The sequence below is a fragment of the Chiloscyllium plagiosum genome, unplaced genomic scaffold (assembly GCF_037043375.1).
Source record: "Chiloscyllium plagiosum isolate Xiang-an unplaced genomic scaffold, Cpla_swu_hap1 HiC_scaffold_14, whole genome shotgun sequence".
Classification (NCBI taxonomy): Eukaryota; Metazoa; Chordata; class Chondrichthyes; order Orectolobiformes; family Hemiscylliidae; genus Chiloscyllium; species Chiloscyllium plagiosum.
The window spans coordinates 33,494,807-33,509,009 of record NW_028270152.1 but is presented as its reverse complement, the minus strand read 5'-3'; the positions used below and the strand labels follow the sequence as shown (position 1 = coordinate 33,509,009).

The 14,203-nt window shown below is 37.3% G+C and overlaps 1 protein-coding gene across 3 annotated transcripts in view; it reads left to right on the top strand.

Moving 5' to 3' along the window:
* The window catches only part of phf2 (PHD finger protein 2), a 154,660-nt gene that overhangs the window by 117,200 nt on the left and 23,257 nt on the right, over positions 1–14,203 (top strand). For all 3 annotated transcript variants that reach the window (XM_043708015.2, XM_087994274.1, XM_043708017.2), the window contains 5 exons: positions 1,467–1,657; positions 3,029–3,102; positions 3,646–3,803; positions 3,992–4,042; positions 5,750–6,024. In XM_043708015.2, the coding sequence (XP_043563950.1) occupies positions 1,467–1,657; positions 3,029–3,102; positions 3,646–3,803; positions 3,992–4,042; positions 5,750–6,024 (749 nt within the window). The remainder of the gene's footprint in view (positions 1–1,466; positions 1,658–3,028; positions 3,103–3,645; positions 3,804–3,991; positions 4,043–5,749; positions 6,025–14,203) is intronic.

Below are 14,203 nucleotides of genomic sequence, written 5' to 3'. Positions count from 1 at the left end.
TTTGTTTACTGGGAAACTTGCATGCCACCCCTCTTTTTTTTATATGGAATCCCTACAGTGTGGAAATAGGTCCATTTGGCCCAACAAGTCCACACCAACCCTCCAAAGAGTATTCCACCCAGACCCATTCCCCTACCTTATTACATTACATTTCCCCTGACTAGTGCACCTGACCTACACATCCCTGAACACTATGGGCAATTTAGCATGGCCAATTCACCTAACCTGCACATCTTTGGACTGTGGAAGGAAACTGGAGCACCTGGAGGAAACCCACACAGATACAGAGAGAATGTGCAAACTCCACACAGACAGTCGCCCAAGGCTGGGATCGAACCCGGGTCCCTGGTGCTGTGAGGCAGCATGCTAACTGAGCCACCATGCTGCCCCCTAGCTCCTAAACTTGATATGGGCACCTGATTATAAATATGAAGTTTCTCTGTCTTCAAGGCAAGACGTCATCTGCGCCTCTGTTACCTCTAGACACAACCATTTCAATTTCTTCTCCTGGCTGGATTCCCAATATTCTATCCTCAGTTTGAAGTCATTCAAACCTCTGCTGTTAGTCTTGAATTTCAGCAAGTCCTATTTCCCTTACACCTTGCACTTTCTGACCTTCATTGGCTCCTAGTCAAACAGTCTCATGATTTTAAAGTTTTTATCCTTGTTTTTAAATACCTCCACAGCTTGATTATCCCTACATCAGTAACCTCTTTCAACTCCAAGATATCTGTATTGATCTAATTCTGGCCTGTTGTCCATTCTCCAATAAAATCATCAATGGTGATCATGTATTCAGTTTCCTGTAGCTCCAAAGTTTTGAAATTCCATCCCTATCCCCCTTTGTCTCACATTCCTTCTTTAAGGTCTTTTTAAAGCCTACTTCATTGTCCATGCTGTTAGGCATCTGGCACAGTATCCTCTTATGAGGCTTGGTGTCATGCTTTATTTTATAAATACCTATAATGTAATATAATAGTATCTTCGAATATTTTGTTACATTAAAAAGTGCTGTATAAGTTATTGTCGTACTCGACCTGAAACCAGCTTTCATAAAGGTAACAAATTAACATATTGTTTGGGATATTTTACCATTTAAACATTTTAATCCCCATCCTGACCATCTGCTATTTGTAACGGAATGTTGGTAATGAAGTCATTGTTTCTGCACATTAGCTGAACATCCTTTTAATTACTGCTGTAATTAATCATTATAATCATATAATTAATCAATTAATCATTAAATCATGCTAAACAACTTCTGTTCTCAAAACGGTTTGAAAGGTAAAACGATTTCAACATTCATTCTGGTGAGCTTAATGATAGATTTGTATTAATTACTGTATACTTTCTAGACAGGCATTATTTGTGTTTGCACCAAATCAGAAAGGTGAACATTTTTACAGTTGTTCTAGACCATATGCAAAACGTTTTTATTTTGTTATCTAAATATTATACTTTAACAGTTGTAAAGGAGTGAAAACTCAGACCAAATCTGTTAAGTCTGATAATGTGTTCGGGTGTTTGCAAAATATTAAAGAAGACAAGCCAAAACCAGTAAGAGATGAATACGAGTATGTTTCAGATGATGGTGAATTACAGATTGATGAATTTCCTATAAGAAGAAAGAAGACTGCTTCAAAAAGAAATTTAACATGTAAGTAACATTTTTAGAATTTTATATTTGTGCATAACTGCTCGTATTTGCAAGTTCACCCATCATGATGTGGAACTATATCAATGTTTTGTCATTGTCATTGTGTCAAAATCGAGGTATTGCTTCCCTAAAATACTGTGGATCTACCTGCTCACTATGGCCAAGTTCCGGTGAAAGAATTAAAGAAACACATGAAATGTAAATCAGTATTTTAATTTTGATTGCTATTATTTTCCAAGTCTGGAATAAATTTCTTCTTTGATGACTCTTTGAAAAGTTTTGAACAAACAGCATTTTGCCATCTCAAACCAGGTGAAAAGGACTTTGTAAAACAAACTGGACAGACTGACAATATAGAGCAACTGATTACAATTATGAGACTGTGAGTTTGGGGGTAGGGTCAGATGGGCAAAAGGGCTGTCACACCAGAGAGTTGGGTTGGGGAGTGGAGAGTGCGAGAGGCAGGATTTTAGGGCAAAGTGAGTGCATGAATGGATTAAAAGATGAGAATTTTAAATTTGTGCTGTTGCAGACAAGGTGCCAAGTTAGGTCAGTAAGGGCAGCAGTAAACAGAACCTTGATATGGAATGGAGTACAGACAGCAGGAATTTGGATAAAATAAAGTTCACAGATGTTTGAGGACAGTAGACTGTCCAACAGGGAATTGGTACAGTTAAGCCTGAAGATGGATGAGGGTTTAATTAGTAATTAAGCTGGAGCATGGGTAGATGAGTGGAATTTTGTAGAAGTGGAATTGTGACAAGTGAAGATTGGAAATTGCATCACCAACCTGAAGAAACCAGGTAATCCCACCCCGCCACGAGAATCACAAGCACACCCAAAGGGAGAGTGAATGAACTGATTGTAGAGAGCAAGATTATGGTTCTGGATCAGTGGTGCTGGAAGAGCACAGCAATTCAGGCAGCATCCGAGGACAGGCCTCGGATGCTGCCTGAATTGCTGTGCTCTTCCAGCACCACTGATCCAGAATCTGGTTTCCAGCATCTGCAGTCATTGTTTTTAGCAAGATTATGGTGTCTATTGTGAAACCTACCTCTTTGGATGATTTGATAACAATTGAGCAAATTCCCATTTTAAAAAAAAGGTGGACGGGGGTGGGGGAGTCTGCATCCTTATTAAACGGAATAGTTTAGAAAAAGATATGAGATCAGAAGCTGAGGTTGCAGTCATATAGAACACAGCAGATCAAAGCAATCTGCTTTAGCCTGAGTGTGACTTTGAAGAAGATTGAAATTTGTGGTTGTATGCAATTCATGAGAACAGAAGATGAAAGCTTTTGACCTCTCAATATTTAACTTATCTGTTAATACTCCTTTATTTAGTCCATTAACTATCTTTTTTGTTTCTTAGTTTTATCAAAGACCAAAGAGAGTGTGGGACACATTGAAATGAGGGAACCTGTGGTTCAACACAGTTCTAATCAGGTACGTTTACATATTCAACAATTACTTTTAGAATTAATTTTATAAGTGCTTCGGCTCATAATACTGACAGTGGTTTTGCTGTTACTGTTAGCTGAACAGAATTTTAAAAAAATTAGTCATTCATGCGATGTGGGCATTACTTTGGCCATCCCTAAATACTCATGAGAAGGTGATGGTGAGTCATTTTCTTTAATTGCTGTAGTCTGTAATTGCAACAATATATGTCACAAAATGTCCTGATTGCATTGGAAGGATGTGCCACCCCCCAATATTACAGGCAACTCTCTCAGCTATAGTGTTTTAGTCACAGCAGTGTTAAATACATTGAGAGTCAGGTGATCTGGGACACTGCCATATAACTTGGGAAACTTGCAACGCTGTTGCAGAATTAAGATCTAAAGTGATTGCACTAAAAGATTAATTAATAATTATCTTGGATGATTAAGACATCAGTTTTTAATTTCTTGTTCTATATTCTGTTGTGCATCAATCACTTGCAATTAATTTTTATTTTAATAATTTCATTTTTGGGTTCACATGCAGGATGACAATTCATCTGATGAAGATTCACTTCATATTGATACTGAGGCAAAGCCAGATCCTAGCGTTGACAAAAAGACTGAAACCAGTAGTTCTGCTGGGATACTGGATCTGCTACAGGCCAGCAAACAGGTTGGCGGTCTTGAATACAGTGGAAACAGGTATGATCATAACTCCAAAGATCAAGACATGGAATTTAGAAATGATGCTACATTTGATCAGTAATTTTAATGGGAACTTTCTAAAAAATGCAAATCTGTTTGTTACAGGCTTCATCATCAAGCTAATCTTTTCATTTGTTTAATCTAAAAATTTTATCTGACAATATCTTTTCAAATGTTTTTTGCAGCAAAGTCATTAAAGTAGCAAAAGTCACCAACTGTGACATCACTGATTTCAGGTACGAATGATATTTGATGGACCGAAATGTGGTAATTGTAGATAAATAGAAAATAATTCAGATGGTAAAGTGCATATTACTATAAAAGTTGAAAATATTAGTGGATGTAAGCTTGTGAGGGATGATGCAGGGATGTTTGGTTCATTTCTTAGGTATTCAGTTACTCACTTTTTAAAATATTTGCAAGGTTCAGTTCAACTTTTAAAAGCAAAGACAGGGAAATTTCACTATTTTAGCTCTGCTTTGTTTTATAAATTATCTGTGCTTTGATGTGAAATGCTGTTTAAAAATATATATTTAATTTCTCACTATTTTCGACTAAATTACTGCAAGTATTCATAGTATAATAGAAGCTTGCAAACATAAGGACTCCACATGGCAGTGTGTCTGTATGAGTCTTTGAATGAGCAGTCATGCTGAGTCCCACATTCCCATTTTTATTGGTAACCCTGAAAATAGCTCAAATTAAAATTATTTATTAAATCAGCTTCCTTTGACTTTTCAAGTAGTATTCTTGATCCTTACATTTACCTGATTGGTTTATCATTTTTATCTTTCTTCTACTTATATAATCTCTTCTCACTTATTTATTTGCCAACGCACTTCCTTCCCCTAATTTGAAATTGCTTAGGATTTAAATTTTGATAGTCCTATTGCATCATTTGAGGTTATAAATAAGCAAATGGATTCAAAGAAAAACTAGATATATAGGTATATATTTAAATGCATTTGAAAATTGGTTTGGCCATGTGTATAGAAAATTTCAAAATATGCAATTTTCTAATTTTAAATTTTTATTGCTAGAAAAAGTAGCATATAAACTTAATTTACAATATTGTAGACTGACAAGATACTGCATTATTTAACTTAAAATTTGATTTACAAAGTAGTATGTTTTTAACTATAGAAATCGATAATAAATTTCTAACTTTCAATTTTTTCTTGTTCCCATAATATATGTAAATACATATGGATAAGTATAGTGAAGTTGAATTAAGAACTCCAGGGATTTGAAAGTGTTGAATTAGGAAATCAGAGCCCCCAGATTTGGATGCCTTTTTAAGCAACTGTGAGACAGTAAACTGAATAAAGGGCCATCTCACAGAAATGCATTGAAAATTAAGGGCTAACTTAATCCAGCTTTTTACCTTTTATAGTGTGGTCAGGTGTGAGCAAAACATTAAAGAGCAAAATAAAATATTTGTACATAAAAACATAAGATCTGTCTGAAGAAAATATTTTTCATAGTGCCCTATTAGAATAAGGTTATAATTCGATTTGGCTTGATGTTGAATGCAATAGTTTTTTGGTTCTCTGGCCATTAATACACCATATGTAATTTTCCACTATTTTGCACAAAGTCTTAGCAGAATCTGATAACAGAAACAAAGATGTTAATATGGTACCTATGTTTGTTAGTTTCTCTTCAGCTGACTTTTATTACAGAGTCTGGATTAGTGGTGCTGGAAGAGCACAGCAATTCAGGCAGCATCCAAGGAGCAGCGAAATCGACGTTTCGGACAAAAGCCCTTCATCCTTTATTCCTGATGAAGGGCTTTTGCCCGAAACGTTGATTTCGCTGCTCCTTGGATGCTGCCTGAACTGCTGTGCTCTTCCAGCACCACTAATCCAGAATCTGGTTTCCAGCATCTGCAGTCATTGTTTTTACCTCGTTTTATTACAGAGTCACTTTTCTTTCTATTTTAGCCAACCGCCAGCCTCACCCAGCACACAAGAGGCCATCCAGGGCATGTTGTCCATGGCTAATCTTCAGTCCTCAGACTCCTGCTTACAAACTTCATGGACCAGCAACCAAGTTAAAAATAGCTCATCCATAGTTCAAGGATCAAAGAAAACTGGTAGCAACATTAATAAGCACACAGGGAAGCAGTTAGTCAAAAGCACTACACAGACCACTATTGACATTAATGATTATGAAGACCAGGACAGCCTAGGAGCATGTTTCAAAGATTCTGAATATGGTAAGTGAATTTGCTAAATAGCACTGACACAAGTGATATAATAATGAAGTAAAGAATAGAGAAAATGCTGACTATTAGCTGTTGTTCAAAGTTATCTTTGTCTTTGACTGAGATTAACCAACTTTGATACAAAGAAAATCTAAAATATCCCTGATATAACGATCTTTCAGTGTTCATAAATTTGTTTAGTTCTTTGTTTAGCAGTTATTCATTAAGAACTGCTGATCAACTAAATTAGGAACAGCAGAGCCTTGAATTTTAGTGATAAACTACTTGACAAATGTTAACACCTGAATATTGTTTTCAATGGTTATAGTATGTACATTGGTACAGTGTGCTGGATTTTTTATATATGGTTGGATAGTTGATGCCTAAGTAACCTAATGGGTCCAGACTTTACCTGATGTCAGTGTAAATACCAAAATGCCACTTTCAAGTTTAAAACACACAATTGATCCAGGAGTGATTTTGGTACTGAATGAATTTGATTTAACCCTTCCACTTGCTGAGGACATATTGCAGGGAGAGTGCTGATCAGTTCCATATGGCATTATCAGGCATTCTCGGTCAACATCAAGATTTTCCAATGCTTCCTTGGGATATTGGCAAAGTTAATGTAGCCCAGAGACCAACAGCCTGCATATGCACATTCTCCTATGTCTTTGGAAGTCTGCAATTTGTAGACGCTAACCTATGTCCACTACATTGAATATCTTGAGTAGCTCTTTCATCACATTTTAAGCCTTCTCTGTTCCCTCTGGCCTCCTCCTGACCAGGGGGGGTTTATCTTCTGAAGTGCCTCTCGCTACTTTGTCCAATGTACCTTGTTACTCCCTCAGCTGATCCTTGTTTGTTCAACGGAGCTGTCTCCACCACTTCTGATGTCCTGGAAATACCAATAACTCCAACTTCTCTCAGTCCCAGTCATAGCAAAGCTGTGCCACTGATTGAGTTACCAAGCTTTAATTTCCCTTTTTCTGATTCCAGTTCCATTTGAATGTTACACATTCCAAATTGCATTTGCTGCCTGTGTCAATTGCAAGCTTGCAACCATAGATACACTGAAAGGGTTCACAGCACAGTTAAGACTTCTGAAAAGGCTTAACAGTGTTACACATGGTTTGACTTGAGATTTTCTTTTCCCTGATGTTTCCAGTAAACTCTGCCTCTCCTTCCACATTATTATGCATCAACAATAGTAGAAGAAGTATTTATATTGATTTATCTGTTTATATCACTAACTAAAACCTAGAACACGCTCCCATCATACTACAAGCTTACATGATGTAGTTTCCAATAGTGTCTCCTGGAATATTTCCAGCCAGAGTTCGGAAACTTAGGTGATACATCAGCATTTTCTAAAGAAAAAACCTGAATATTTAAATGTAAACAAATTTCGTTAAAATGAAATGTACTTTATGTTTTAATATGCTCATCATTTTAATGTCTATATGCCATGTTATTTTGATCATCTTTTATTTATTTTCAAAATGCAAATCATAGAATATTAAAAGCAAACTTAGCTTTTGAACAGCCCAAGTAAAATCTCAATTAAAGTACACAGTAACATATAGTTTATTTGAAGTCATCTTGAAAAGTTAAAAGTTTTCCAAATGGGTATCAATTATTCAATCACATAATTGCATAAACAAAATAATGTCACTTAATTATATCCATATGTCTCACATAATGATCAACATTATTATTAAGCGTGTTTTTGTACCCTTCCTCATACCAAAAGTATTTCTGACACTGTAACCTTAACCTTCAGAATAGTAATGGTACTGATTATTATCCTAAACTGGCTTTAGATTTCAAAGGAATACGTGTCCTGCTAGGATATATATACATTTTAAAATTGGATAGATGATTAGTGCTGATTAGTATATATTAATGAAAGAGTTACAAGTACTTCTCTTATGTTTGGTCGTAACTTGTTCTGTATAAAATCTGAATAACTGGAAAATGAAGTTTCAACATGCTCTGCAAAACTGTGAATTTAGTTCAGAATTTATTGATTAATTGATTAATTGACTAGATTACATTTATTAGTCATCTAAACATAATATCATTCAAAATATCTTGATAATATTGCTATGAATTTCTTTAAATTCATAAAAATATTAATGAGACACTAGTTATTGTAATTGTGAGCATAATCATGCACTTAAGATTTTTCAGCCAGGGACTAACATGTCAAATATTTTCCAGAATTTATGTATTAAATTAGACTTGTACGCAATGTAGTGAAATGAAGGGTTATAGGGACAATACCTAATTCACAACAAGACTTTAGTCCTGCTTAGAGAAGTAATATACTATGATTATAAATGTTATGAATTAGGGAAGTTAAACAACAGTTAACTAAAAACTTACATCTAAGTTTAGTGATTATGATACAATATTGAATTATGTTATTACACGCCATTCTTTAGGAATTGTGGAAAACTTTGAAATGATTATTCTGCGCAATGTTATGAGTTTATATAAAATATTAAATTCAACTTGAGTGGTTCTTCTCTACGAGACTTGACGCTAAGGTCTGTCTGAAGTACTGGCCAATTTGTGCTGTACTAGCCGTGATCTTGTAGAAGGCTGATAGCCTGAAGGCATTTCAGTAATGAGCCTGCTGAATTAATTTAGTGCACTGCTCTCTAGGAGCAGGAGGTGAAGCAGTACAAGAGATCAAGTCGTACTCAATTAACCCATGCCTGTTGATTTCAATGCAGTCAACACAGCAAATTGGTGCTTCCTGCATATTTGAATAATTTCTGCATTCACTCAATGATAGCTATGCTGTTTATTGGGTAGGTGTAGCAGCAGGCTACCTCTTGCATGGCTGTACCTCTTAAAACTAACCTGTAGTTAAAGACGAGGTAAATCTGATCTGGGAAAAAGTAAAGAATGACACAGCAGGGAGGTCATGGAGTTTACAGTTTTTGGACGCTTGTATTAGAATGGGGACAGTAGGAGAGGCAAGCCATCTCATGATGCAGTGGGAGTAGATGGTCATCAAGGTCACTACCAGGATTCAAACTTCAAGCAGTTCCTTCTTCTGCTCACATCTTCTCTTGATAACGGAATGGTGCAGCATGTAGCAGACTGCCATTCTTAGTGCCTGCTTTCTCAAGTACTACAGATTACTCCAGAGCACTTCAGTCAGCAGAAATGTTGTTTGAGCACTCCCTTAGTTTGCTACCATAATGATTGTGACAACATGGCTTTCATTATAGAAAGCTGTCCATAGATTCATGGGTTGTGCACTGGAATCATTCATCTTTGTCACTTTACATACTTCAATCTGTAGGTCTTTACAACTTGAGACACTTACAGACATTTATAGAATTGTAACAGCATCCACAAGAGGTTATTTGTAGGAACAGTGGAACAAGACCATTCAGCCTATTAAGCCTGCTCTGACATTCAATTAGATAATAACCGAACATCTATCTCAAGACCCCTTTTTACACTCCCTTCACATCACTTGATATTGTTCGTCTCCAAAGGTCTGTTGATGTCTGTATTGACCATGCTCAATGATTGAGTTTCCATTGTTGTTTTAAGCAGAAAATTCCAAAGGTCACCGCCCTCTTATAATGGGGGATAGACTTCAATGTACATGTAGATGGGGTAAACCTAATGATTTCAAAGGCTGTAGAGCATGGCATTCTAGAGTGTGTTCAGAATGATTTTCTAGGACAGCATGTTGAGGAATTGACTAGCGGACAGGCAGCTTTAGATCAAATATTATATAAAATAAAAGGGTTAATTAATAACATATGGTTACAGATGAGTGACAATAAAGTCATAGAGCTGTCAACTTGGAAACCAACCCTTTGGTCCAACTTGTCCATGCTGACCAGATATCCTAAATTAATCTAGTCCTATATCCCTCTAAACCCTATCTATTCTTGTAGCAATCCAGATGTCTTTTAAATGTTGCAATTGTACCACTCTTCACCACTTCATCTGGCAACTTGTTCTATACCCGCATCACCCTCTGTGTGAAAAAGTTACCCTTCGGATCCTTTTAAATCTTTCTCCTCTAACCTTAAGTCTGTGCCCTCTAGTTTTGGAAACCCCCTCTGTGGAAAAAACTTTGACTATTCACCCTATCCATGCCCCTCATGATTTTTGTAAACCTCTATAAGGTGAGCCCTCAGCCTTCGATGCTCCAGGGAAAATAGCCCCAGCATAGAGTCATAGAGATGTACAGCATGGAAACAGACCCTTCGGTCCAACCTGTCCATGCCGACCAGATATCCCAAACCAATCTCGTCTCACCTGCCAGCACCAGGCCCATATCCTTCCAAACCCTTCCTATTCATATACCCATCCAAATGCCTTTTAAATGTTGCAATTGTTCCAGCCTCTATCACTTCTTCTGGCAGCTCAGCCTCTCCCAATAGCTCAGACCCTCCAACCCTGGCAACATCCTTGTAAATTTTTTCGGAACCCTTTCAAGTTTCACAATGTCCTTCCTATAACAGAATTGCATGCAGTATTCCAAAAGTTGTTTAGCCAACGTCCTATTCAACCGCAACATGATCTTCCGACCCCTAGATTCAATGCGCTGATCAACAAAAGTAAGCATACCAAATACCATCTTCACTATCCCATCTACCTGCAACTCCACTTTCAAGGAACTATTAACTGACCCTCCAAGGTCTCTTTGTTTAGCAACACTTCCCAGGACCTTATTATTAAGTGCATAAGTCCTGCACTGATTTGCCTTTGTGATAGAATTTTACATTATATTTGAAAGTGAGGTAGTTCTGAAATCAGGATGTTAATTTTACAGTAAGGAAATTATGGAGGTATTTCGGCAAATAGGTTGAAGTGTATTAGGAAAATAGTTTTTAAAGTTTGCCAGTCCATAGATAATTGATAGTTGATAATCATAGGTTATAGTAAGCTACATTTCTTCAAGACTTGAAAGCCCAAACATATTCAATTTGCGAACAAAGGATGTTAAGGCTTATACATAGTTAAAAGAATAGACCAATGAAGATGCTTGAAATAGTTAAAAGGATTGGAAAATTGTATTCATAAACTGGCAAGAAAAATTAAAAAGGACTGTAAAAGCTTCTATAGGTATAAAAAAGAAATGTATGGCTAAGATCAATTTGATCAACTGGAGAATAAGTCAGGAAAATTTATGGGAAATAGGGAGAGAGAGAGATGGTGGAGAATCTAAATGATTACATTATACTTGTCTTCCCTGAGGAAAGTACAATAAGTCTCCCAGTGTTAGAAATTTTAGGGACTTGGGATGATATTGAATTGAAGGAAATTAGTATTAGTGAGATTGGAGGAACCTGTTTTCTACATCCCAAAATATTGACAGAGGTAATAAATGTGCCCCCACTATTTAAGAAATGGGAGGTGAGCGTAGAGAGAAAATAGGGAATTACAGACGACTAATCTTACATCAGTACTAGGAAATATGCTAGAATCTATGAAAGGACATGATAAATGTACATTTACATAATAATGATCTGATTAGGCATCGCATGGATTTGCGGATGGGAGATTGTGTTTGACAAGCCTGTTGGAGATTTTGAGGATGATACTAAAAGAATTGATGTGACATTTGGTGAATGTAATAGACTTGGATTTTTAGACAGTTTTGATAAGTTCTCCCACAGGAGGTTAGTTGGCAAATTAAGGCATATAGGATATATCAATGATTTGGATTGGGGGCGAAATGTAATATTGTTACATTTGCAGATGACACAAACAGAAGGAATGTGTGCTGTGAGGAAGATGCAAAGTCGCTTTAAGAGGATTTGGACAGACTTAGCAAGTGGGCAAGATTATGGCAGAAGACTTGTAATCGTGCAGTTATCTACTTTGGTAGAAGGAACAGATGTGCAGAGTATTTTCTAAATGGTAAGAGGTTAGAATTTGTAGATTGACAAAGGGACCCGGATGTACACATCAATAAAAATTCCTCCTCATCTCACTTGTAAATGATATACAACTAATCCTGGTTTTAGACTCATAGCCAGGGGAAACATCTGTATCCACCTGTTATGCAATTTTTTAAAGTCCCGATGAGATCATTCTTCAGAAAGCTTCAGAAACCAAACCCAGTCTCCTCTCATTAGACAATCCTGCCATCTCAGAGATTACTCTAATGAACCTTCTTTGCACTACCTCTATGGTAAGTAACTCCTAAGTTTGAGATAGGATCCAAAACTGTACACTGTATTCCAGATGGCATCTTGCTGTGCTGTACAAGTGCAGCAAGATGTCTTTACTCTTGTATTCACAACCCATTGTGATGAAGGCCAACATACCATTTGCCTTCCTTATTGCTTGCTGATTCTTCATGCTCACTTTTAGTGACTCGTCAGCAAGGACACCAAGGTCCCTTTCAGCACCCACACTTCCCAACTTCTCACCCTGTGAGGAAAAAGAAATCTGCCATTCAATTTTTCTCCCAAAGTGGATAACTTCACATTATAGAATATAGAACATTATAGCATATTACACGCCCTTTGACCCTCGATGTTGCACCACCCTGTGAAATCAATCCAAAGCTCATCTAACCTACACTATTCTCATCCGTATGCCTATCCAATGACGACTTTAATGTCTATAAAGTTGGTGAGTCTACATCTGTTGCAGGCAGTGTGTTCCACACCCATACTACTCACTGACATCTGTCCTATATCCCTCAGTTTGAAGCTATGCCCCCTCGTGCAAACGAGAGATAAAGGCTGTCACTGTCTACCTGATCTAAACCTCTGGTTATCTTGTATGTTTCAATTAAGTTACCTCTCAACCTTCTTCTCTCTAATGAAAACAGCCTCAAGTCCTTCAGCCTTTCCTCGTAAGACTTTCCCTCCATACCAGGTAACATCCTAGTAAATCTCCTCTGAACCCTTTCCAAAGCTTGCACATCCTTCCTATAATGCGATGACCAGAACTGCATGCAAAACTCCAAGTGCAGCCACACCAGAGTTTTGTACAGCTGCAGCATGACCTCATGATTCTGAAACTCGATCCGTTTACTAATAAAAGCTAACACACCATATGCCTTCTTAACAGCCTGATCACCCTGGGTGGCAATTTTGAGGGATCTATGTATATGGAATTCGAGATCTCTCTGCTCAACTACACTACCAAGAATCTTGCCATTCGTCCACTACTCTGCATTCCTGTTACTCCTTCCAAAGTGAATCACCTCACAATTTTCTGCATTAAACTCCATTTGCCACCTTTCAGCCCAGATCTGCGGCTTATCTATGTCCCTCTGTAACTTACAACATCTTCGGCACTATCCACAACTGTACCGACTTGAGTGTTGTCCGCAGATTTACTAACCCATCATTCTATGCCCTTATCTGGGTCATTTATAAAAATGACAAACAGCAGTGGACCCAAAATAGATCCTTGCTGTACACCACTAGTAACTGAACTCCAGGATGAACATTTCCCATCAACCATCACCCTCCGTCTCCTTTCAGCTAGCCAATTTCTGATCCAAAATGCTAAATCACCCTCGATCCCATGGCTCTGTATTTTGTGCAGTAGACTACCATTGGGAACCTTATTAAATCCCTTACTGAAATCCATATACACCACATCAACGGCTTTACCGTCATCCACCTGTTTGGTCACCTTCTCAAAGAACTCAGTAAGATTTGTGAGGCATGATTAACCTTTCACAAAACCGTGCTGACTATCGCTAATCAACTTATTCCTATCGAGAGGATTATAAATCCAATCTCTTATAACCTTTTCCAACACTTTACCAACAACCTTAGTAAGGCTTACTGGTCTATAATTACCAGGGTTGTCTCTACTCCCCTTCTTGAACAAGGGAACAACATTTGCTATCCTCCAGTCTTTTGGTACTATTCCTGTAAACCATGATGACATAAAGATCAAAGCCAAAGGTTCAGCAATCTCGTCTCTGGGTTCCCAGAGAATCCTGGGATAAATTTCTTCTGGCCTGGGGGATTTATCTGTTTTTTTACACTTTCCAGAATTTCTAACATCTCCTCCTGTGAACCTCAATCCCATCTAGTCTCATGGCCTGTTTCTCAGTATTCTCATCGACAACATCGTCTTTTTCCAGTGTGAATACCAACAAAAAATATTCATTTACCACTTCCCTTATCTCCTCTGACTCCACGCATAACTTCCCATTATAGTTGTTGATTGGCCT